This window comes from Plasmodium sp. gorilla clade G2 (assembly GCF_900097015.1).
Source record: "Plasmodium sp. gorilla clade G2 genome assembly, chromosome: 8".
NCBI classification, from domain to species: Eukaryota; Apicomplexa; class Aconoidasida; order Haemosporida; family Plasmodiidae; genus Plasmodium; species Plasmodium adleri (nom. inval.).
In genome coordinates, this window is record NC_041700.1 from 271,899 (window position 1) to 282,500 (window position 10,602).

The 10,602-nt window shown below is 18.6% G+C and overlaps 2 protein-coding genes across 2 annotated transcripts in view; one reads left to right on the forward strand and one right to left on the reverse strand.

The window, feature by feature from the left end:
* Positions 1-939: 939 nt before the first annotated feature.
* Positions 940-8,027, forward strand: PADL01_0806200 (conserved Plasmodium membrane protein, unknown function; the record flags this gene model as incomplete). Its single annotated transcript, XM_028681397.1, has 3 exons — positions 940-7,512; positions 7,633-7,698; positions 7,797-8,027. The coding sequence occupies 3 exons, from the start codon at positions 940-942 to the stop codon at positions 8,025-8,027; spliced, it is 6,870 nt and encodes a 2,289-aa protein (XP_028537779.1).
* A 500-nt stretch (positions 8,028-8,527) lies between these two features.
* PADL01_0806300 (vacuolar proton translocating ATPase subunit A, putative) overlaps positions 8,528-10,602 on the reverse strand; it is a gene marked incomplete at both ends in the record, with an annotated part of 3,174 nt that continues 1,099 nt past the window's right edge. Inside the window, one exon of the mRNA XM_028681398.1 lies at positions 8,528-10,602. This exon is cut by the window's right edge and continues 1,099 nt beyond it. Coding sequence (XP_028537780.1) covers positions 8,528-10,602 — 2,075 coding nt within the window.

A 10,602-nucleotide genomic window follows, 5' to 3' on the forward strand; every position in this document is an offset into this window, starting at 1 on the left:
CTTTAAAAAAAAATAATCCTAAATAAAAATTATTATTATATTGGATAATATATATATATGATCTATAGATTATAATAACAATAATTTATTTGTGTTCTTATTATATCACCTTCTAAAGTTTTTCTTTTCTAATATATTATATATATAATATTTTTCACATACTATATTTTCTTCTATAGGTAAAAAAAAAAAAAAAAAAAATAAATAACAAAATTATAAAAAAATGTCCATAATTTTTTTTTTTTTTATACGAAAATATAATTCAAAAAATAAAAAAAATAAAAAAATAAAAAAATAAAAAAATTATCAATATATATATTATATATATATTTTTTATTTTTATAATAATATTTGTATGTTTTTAACACAAGCATATAATTGTTTGGAATAAGTAGAGGAAACATATAGTATTATTTTATATATATATATATATATATATAATGTATTTAATATATATATATATATATATATATATATACAATTTTATTGTATATTATTATTTTAGATACGGCCTTTTAATATATATTAAAATTAAAAAATATATATTTTTTTTTATATTGAAATACTTTATAAAAAAATATTATAATATATATATATTATATATATATATAATATTATACAGTTATATTATATTATTTTATTTATTTGTTATATAATAAAATTGTTTTATATGTTTATATTATAAATTAAGATTTTATCATTTGCTTCTTTTAAAAAAAATAATAATATAGATATGCTTTTGTAACCTGATATTTATATCTATAAGGATATAGTGTCAAAATAAAATAAATAAATAAATAAATAAGTACATATACATATATATATATATATATATATATATATATATATATATATATATATATATATATTTTATTTATATGCCAAAGTAAATATATTACAATGCTTGTGTTATAAAATAAATAAAAAGAAAATGTTGAAATGGAAAGAGATGAATTAAAGAAAGGAAATGAAGTATCAGTATTGTGTGAAGATAAAAATGAAAGAATGAAGAAGAGTGATGAGTTTTTTTCTTATATAGATGATAATATAAATGAGCACATATATTATGAGAATAGTAAGAATGATGATAATAAATTGTTGAATAATAATAATATTAAAAATAATAAAAATTCTTATAATTTTTATAATATAAAATATATGGTAGAATATGATGAAGATAAAAAAAAAGATGTTGGTTATATCTTAAGTGATAAAGAACGATATGAGTTTTTAAAATATGCAGATTATTTTTTTGTTGAAAATAAAAATAATGTAGATATATATCGTGAAATAAAATATGTATTAAAAAATAATAATCCAAATTTATTATGTTTATTAAAAAATATATGTTTATTAGGACATATAATTTATTTTAATGAGATATTATATGAATCAAAATTATTAACATCAAATGATATTCATAAAATTGAAAATATATTATATAAAAATGAAGATAATTTTTCAAATAATTATAGTATTATTTATAATTCTTTTCTTTTTTTATTAGAAATAATTAAATTAAGTACACATAAAGGTGTTCAGGATTTTTCTTATTATCAATTATTTCGAAATAAAAAAATTATTGAGACTCTTTTATTTTATAATTTTAATGCTCATAAAAACAAAATAAAAAATAAAGAACATTTTTTTATAAAAAAAAATAATCAAGCAATTTTTATAAATAATATTATTACATTACATATTGTAAATATGTTAAATCAGACTCAGAAACATATTCGTTTGTATGCATTAAAAATATGTATTTTATTTATATCACACATTAGTAAATCTAATCATATAATTAATCATATTATAAATATAATATCCCAACAAATAAATTTCGATGAATATATTCATGCATTTGCAGTTTTCTTACAACTTGTTCCTTATCTAAATCATGACACTTTATATTATATTATCAAAAAATTTTATAAATCTTTAATAAAAAAAAAAAATGAAACTTCAAATATATTGTCTTTATTTATGAACATAAAAAAGGGAGGAGTCCAAAATATTCATCTAGAGAAAAAAAAAAAAAAAAAAAAAAAAAAAACATCTCAAAAAAGATGTCCATCTAATGTTGATAGTAGTAATAATAATAGTGATAAAGAGAGGAGCTTACATATGGTTTTAGAACATGAAAAATATCAAAATAAAAATGATTATAATAAAAAAAATTTGAATCATAAAAATGAATCATGTGTATCTGCATATGAGATAAATAATACAAAGGAGGAGAGTAAGTCACATATATTTGAAGATTTAGATATATTTAAAAATTTACAATATTATAAGAATATTTATGATGAAGATATATATTCTTTAAAAAATAATAAAAAGAATAAATACATAAAAAAAATGATATATATAATAAATGATAATTTTTGTTTTATCAAATGTTTATATCTAGGGTTGATAGGAAGTAAATTGAATGAATTATATTCTTATGTGTCTTATTATTTATTTAAAATATTATGGAATATTATAAATAAAATATTTTATATACCATATAATCAATGTGATGAAAATAAAATCATACACTTGTTAGATATATTCTTTTATAATACTACAATACTAAGTGTTACAAATATTTTCTTATTAAATTTACAAGTTATTATATTAAAATTATTATTAAATGTATCACAAACATATATAATGAATAAAAGATATATAACATTTTTTTCAATAAGAAGTTTATTATATTTAATAAAAAAAAAAAAATTATTTATTTGTATAGATAGTTATATATATGAACAGCAAATGTTAGATAATTACAGATATCCATTTTATTTTATGAACAATTTTTTTTATATGTCTACATTTCAATATTCTGATATATTACAACTATTAAACGTTATTCTTTTAAACAATGATAAAGATTATAATTATCAATATAATCAAAATGATCAGAATAATAATAATTATTATTATTACAATTCTAATACTCTTTCTATTTATTTCTTTATTCAATTAATATATAAATTTTTTAAAGTTATTCAAGGGTCTAAAACAAAATATAATACATATAATATATATAATACATATAATATATATAATATATATAATATAATGAATAATAATGTTTTTAAAGACAAAAAAAAAAATACTCACAAGGATTCTTCTAATACTTTTAATTTTTCTTACTTTGATTTGAATGTAAATAAATTTATAACATTTTTTAAAAATATAGAAGATGTATATATTCAAAGGAAGGAGAGTTCCAACCTTGAAAATATAAAAAAAAAAAAAGTAGATCATATAAAGGATGAAACAAAAAAGGAATCCAAAAAAAATGATTTCATTAATAATTATCATATTAATAATCATAATGTTCAAAATAATAATGATCATAGAGGTAAATTCAACTTTCTTATAACACTCAATGATTCTAATAATACAACAGATAGACATAAAAATGCTCATATTTTTTTCAATAATTTTATTTATACTGCAAAAAATAAACACACAAACAATAATATAAATATTAAAAATTTAAACATAAAACTGGACATTATTAGGATGAAGAAAAAGAAAAATAATAAATCCAATAAAGTTAAGAACAAAAAAAGTAATAAATTAATAACATATTACACTCCACACATAAATAAAAATAATACTATTATAAATAAATTAATAAACAAAATGGAAAAAAGAGAAAAAAAAAAAAACAAAAAAATAAAAAATATTAAAAAACAAAAGAATATAGGAAAGACAACAGAAATAAATAAATCAAGTAAACAAATAAGCAAACAAAATGGAATAAAACATATAAATGAAAATATAAGTGATAATAATAATATTTATGATAATAATCAAAATTCTTATTCAAATGTTAAAAATTTGTTCTCATTAAATAATAACAACCAAAATGAAGATGCGTTTAATAATTATAAAAATATAACTAGCAGCTTCACCACTTCTTCTAGTAGTTGTATTTATAGTAGTAGTAGTAATATATATAATGAGCATGATTATCAAGAAAAAGAAAAAGAAAAAAGAATGGATTCAACAAATTGTTTAAAACATACACAAAAAAATGGTATTAACAATAATTATAATTATAGTTATGATAATAATAGTTTTAATAGTGATGCTTTAAATAATGAAATAAATACACTTTCTCATTCTTCAGATATACATAAAAATGTAATATCTAATATAAATGTTAGAAGTGATGGAATAAGCGATATTAGCTTTTCTAAAAATTCCATTTTTAATCAAGATATAAATAATTTTTTTCTCATAAATAATGATAAAAATAATAAAAATATAAATAAAATATATAATACACATTATATATCTTATGCTTTTCATATTTTAAAACAAAATAAAATAAATCTATGCAACCTTATCGATGAAAATAAATTATTTTATCATAACAATAATGAAAATACTCTATTTATACATTTTAAAAATGAATTCTTAAAAAAAGAAATAGACAAAAATGTTGATATACCAAATATTATTGTCTTAAAAAAAATTATGATTATAAAAATTCTTTTTTTTCTTTATAAACATAACAACTTATTAATTATTAAATTATATATTCTTAAAACTTTATCCATTTTATCAAACCATTTAATTTATGAAGAAGATATAGAAAACTTTATAAGAATATTCAATTATTTTGTTACACATTTTTTAAAACAAAATGATTTTATTAATACACACACATCAACTTTATTAAAACATGATAAAAAAAATAATGTAAATACGAATTCTACACAGTTATTAAACAAACAAAAATATAAAAAAAATCATAAATTTCAAAATATCCAAGAAAAAAATGTAAATGAAATATTATATAGTAATTCATATAATTCAGATCACACATCTTATTTAGGAAGTGTAATTATGTCATCAGATTCATCTACACAAGAACAAAAAAATAATCAAAAAAATAAAATAAATAAAAAAAATTATCTTAACAATTTTGTAAGTTATCTATTAAATAAAAAGCATATGCTCATATTAGAAGAAACAAATAGCTCATATTATAATAAAAATGTATTAAAAAATTTTATACGTATTTATATAACAGATATTATATATAAATTATTGAAATATAAAAATCAAATAATATTGAATTCTATTCTTTATATTTTTTCAAGTAATCAAAGTATACCTTTCTTTAATTTGTTCTATATTGTTAATAAAGAAGCTATTGAACAAATATTGAAAGAACCTTTCTTTTATTTAACAGTAGAAAGAAAATGTATAAACGAAAAGGAGAAAAAAAAGGAAAACAAAAAGGAAAACCAAGATGCTCATATAAATATTAATCATAATAATAATCATTTTGAAATAAAAAAAGAAAACTATAAACATGAAGACCAAAAAAGTAATAATATATATCCCATTTCTTATCAACACTCTTACCTTAACATTTTAAACGAACACTTTTTCCAATCATTCCAATTCGATAATATTAGCCTCAATAATGTCAAAACTCTTTTTTATTTCTCTTTTTTTAATTTTATTAATGATAAAGATTCTATGATTATATTTAGAAAAAAAACTCTCACATTCTTAAATATTCTAAATGATATATATTTTTTTAAAACCAACAAATACGTGTTTTATCGGGAAAAGTATAAAAAAAATTTTTTGTGTGCAGACAAAACAAATGATTTTGCATGTATAAGTCAGGCAAATGACCTAACACGTGCAGGCAAAATGGACGAATTATTATGTACAAGTCAGGTAAATAAAAAGTGGCAAAATGATGAAAGAGTGGGAGTATTATCATATAAAGATAGGAATAATTTGAAGATTGAAAGTATGAATGGAAATAAATATATTAATATTGAAGATGCTGGTATAGATAAAAAAAATAAGACAGGCATAAAATATGATATGAATAATAGCAATATGATGAATATTAATAGTGATAATTCAAATAAATTTACTGATGATGATGATGATTATTATTATTATTATTATTCTAGTTCTTCGTGTAGTGTATCGATATCATGTGCATCATATAATTCTGTTGATGATAGTAGTACTGTTGATAATGTATCAGATGGTAATAACGAATCTGTTGATGATGACTTTTCAATTTCTTCTATATCTAATAAATCATTTAAAAATAGGATAATAAAATCATATGACAATTTATATAATGAAGATATGAATACAAATGAAAATATCCAAATGAATTTTGATATAAAAGAATGTTCATATATATATATGTATAAAATTGGTTTGTATTGTATAATATCGGGTTATTATAATTATGGATATAAAATATTTGGAAAATTATATGTGATGGTTAATAAGAGAGATATAAAATTATGGTTAGAATGTTTATTAAATTATTGTAAATTTTATTATTTAAATAAAAGAAAACCCAAACAAAGAAAACATTTATATGTAAGAAAAACGAATGATAAGGACAATATGTATAATAATATAAAAAATAATAGAAACGAATTATATCATAATAAGAACGATTTTTTTACTCACTGTAATTATAATATTGGTTATATAAATCCTTCCAAATGTTTAGAAAAAGCTCAAGAGTGTGTAAAAGAAATAATAAGTTATAAAGAAAATTTTTTTCATGTTTTCTTATTTTTACAAATAAAAAAAAATATATATAAAGCTATAGAAAATTTAATTATTTTAATAAATGATATAAAAGATGAAATAAATTATACTGTGAAATATTTTACGTATAATATTGAAGAATATATATATTTTTTAAAAAGTATTTTCATATACTTAATATTACTATTAAATTTTAAATATGAATTTTCAAGATTATCGAAAAGAATATTATATATATATATTGTATTGATTAAAACGTTATATGTTATATGCATTTTTATGAAGAATAAAATAATTCCATATTTATTTTTGAATTCTTCCTTTTTATTAAATACACTTATGGATTATAATGATGCAAGTGACGTTGAACAAAATGAAAGTGACAGTGAAGAGGATGATGAACGTGACAATAAAAGTGAAAATAAAAGTGAAAATAATAATGTATATCATAAGGATCATTATAATGTATATAATAAGGATCATTATAATGTATATAATAAGGATCATTATAAGGAAGGCATTTATGATCAAAATAATAACATTATAAATGTTAAAAAAAAGAAAACAAAAATGAACTTATTTATGTGGGGAGATGATTATACAGGATATAATTTTACAAGATTATATTTGGAAAGAAAAAAAGAAAAGATAATACAAAAAAATCTTTTTTCAAAAGAATTGAAAGATGTCGATGGCAAATCGTTTCAAGAAATTTTTGAATATATAAAAAATTTGTGGAAAGTATCAGGAGAAAAATTTTTTTTTTATTATCATATACATAATTTAAATGAAATGTATCATAATTTATTTAAAGATAATATTATAAATAAAAAAAAAATCCTCAATTTTTTAAAAGTCTATCTTTTAATTCTAAATAAAATTAATTATCCGACTCCTCCTCGTTTCTTGTCATCTCGTAGTTTCCCCTATATAGTTAGTCGTGCATACATATATAAATCGGTAAGAATATAAAAAGAGTAAATATATAAGGACGAATAAATGTGTATACATAATAATATATATAATAATATATATAATAAAATATATATTGTATATATATTTATTTATTTATTTATTTAGAACCTTGGAAAAATGCAGTATGAAGTGGAGTCCGTTAAATGTATAGGCCACTTGAAAAATGCTCAAGTAACAAATAAAAAAATAATAATATATACATATATATATATATATATATATATATATATATGTGTATATATTTTTACATATATTTATTATTTTTATAGGCTCATATAATTAAACATTTTTATTATTGTAATATTAAATTAGTTTTAAGAAATAAAATTATAAGAAATATAAATGTAAAAGCTAAAGGACTTTCTATATTTTATACATTTCATATACATATACAAAACGAAGATTTAAAGAATTTTCATATATTCATGATACCACTGGATAAACATAAACAAGTATTGGGTCAAGCAAAAACAACTGATTTTTTTATTAAATATATATAAAATAAAAATACTCCTTTTTTGTAATATATACATATATATATATATATATATATGAATGCACTTTATATGTTCATATTTTATTATTATTTTTTTTTTTTTTGCATGTATGTTTTTACCCCTTCAAAAAAGGCTAGCTATTTTTAATTTTTTTATAACGTTAACAAAAAAAAAAAAAAAAATAAAAATAAAAGGAATAAAATATAACATAATATTATATTATATAATAAAAGAATTAATTATATAAATAAACATAAAGCGTAAGGGATGCAACATATATATTTTAACTTGAAAATATCTAAATTACATAATTTGAAAAAAAAAAAATAATAAATGAGCACACAGATAAATATATATATATATATACATATATATATATATATATATATATATATATATATATATATTTTTATTTATTCATTGATATGTTTATATTTTTGTGTGATTATAACAACTTATACAATTGATTCACCCCCTCCCCCCTCTTTTATCATTTCACACTATTACTCATTTTCATTCAACAACTTCTTTATGTTAAAAGGCTTGAAGGGGATACCATCTCCTTTGTAAAATTTATTTTGAAATTCAACCCATTGCAATCTTAATGAATGTAAGAAACATTCCAGTGTGTCCATACATAATATAACAGCTATAGTTAATATTGAAAATAATTGAGAAAATAATATTAAGTTAATTAATACAGATACAAAACTATCTCTCTTTAAAGAATTAAGAATAGTTTGCTCAAAAAAGACAAATGATAATTGTTGATGAGCTAATGATAATGCCCATAATCTTAAATAAGAAGCTGTGTTACTAATTAATCCTAATATAAATTCAATTGTTTCTATTAACTGCTCAATCCATATTTCTGAAATGTTTTCTTCATGATGATTCTCTTCTCCTCTCATATTTACTGCAGAACCTCCTTGTAATCCTTTTTCTTCATATGTAGAACTTAATAAATGAGCTTCTATATCATCATCTGTTCTTTTTTTTTTCTTTTTATTTAAATATTCTTTTTCATCATAATTATCATCATCACCATCATCATAATCATCATCATATTCATCATCATATTCATCACCTTGTTGTTCATTATGATATTGTGATGAGGATATTTTATTATTCATTGTATTTCTTTTATGCATTGATAATAAATTATTCTTTGTATCACCAAACATATTATTATTACTACCATCTGTTGTTACAATTTTTTTTTTATTATTTGTTGATAATAACATATCACCTGATTTTGTATTATGATGAATGGCATTGATCATTTCTTTGGCTCCTGACTCGGAATAATTTTTATTTTCTAAAAGGAAATTATTACTATTACTATTATTACTATTATTATTATTGTTGTTATTTCTTTTGACCATTCCTCCTCTTTTTCCTCTCCTATTCTTTTTCTTCATATTATGGTCATTAATTTTTTGCTTTTCTTTCATGATATGATATGTTCGAATAGCTGGCTTACATATAAACATAAAAGGAATACATAAAACAAACAAAGATAATAACAGTATCTGTATTATATTTTGATAAGGATAAAATTGATTCGTATTATTGATTTCTTTCATTAAATACATATTTATAATAGTATTAATGATACCCTGTTTTTGAAATCCTCCATATCCAACTGGTGTAACCCATTTATATATAATCAAGAAAACTAAATATCCAATCATAGATAACATCATAATTAATTGTGGTAAGAATTCAAAAAAGAAATCCATTTTTCTTTTAAAATGTAAAGCATTAAATCCTTTCATTAGTACACCAAAAGTCATATGTATAAAACCAATTATGATTGAAAATTTCATCTTAAAAGAATTAATATATGTTAATTCATTTTCTGCTCCTAACCATTTACAATCAAAACCAAAAATATAAGGATATGCATATTGAACCTCACCTGTTGCTGAATCAGTTATTTCTCTTCTTTTATAATATTCCATATTATCTACTTGTTTATCTAACATAAACATAGAAGAAAATAAATTTAAAGGCATAGAAAAAAAATCATTATATAAAAATCCAGCATATACTGCAAAGAAACCCATTAATAATAACATATATCGACCATCAAATAACATAGTAACCATCTCATTATTATTTTTTTTATTTTTCACTTTATTATTCATTAATATTAAAAATAAAGCAAATAAAAAAATACATAAACCATGTCCAACATCTCCATACATTATTCCAAATAAAAATGGAAACGTTATAATAGTTGATATAGCAGGATTTATCTCTCCATATCTTGGTACACCATATGTATCTACCATTGATTGATATGACTTTGTAAATTCATTTGTTTTTATATATGTTGGAGGAGATATATTAGGTCTTAATACTTTATCTGATAATAATAATGCTGATACTAAATCATTTGAACTTTTATTTATTAAAATATGTCTTATTTTTTCTTCATCATTTGCACTATACCAACAATCACAACGCAATGTTATATCACTACCTTCAAAATAATTTAAATTGTTATATATATGTCTTTCTTTTTTACAAAATAATTTCCATTCTTCTATTAAACTATTTTTATTAGGTTCTA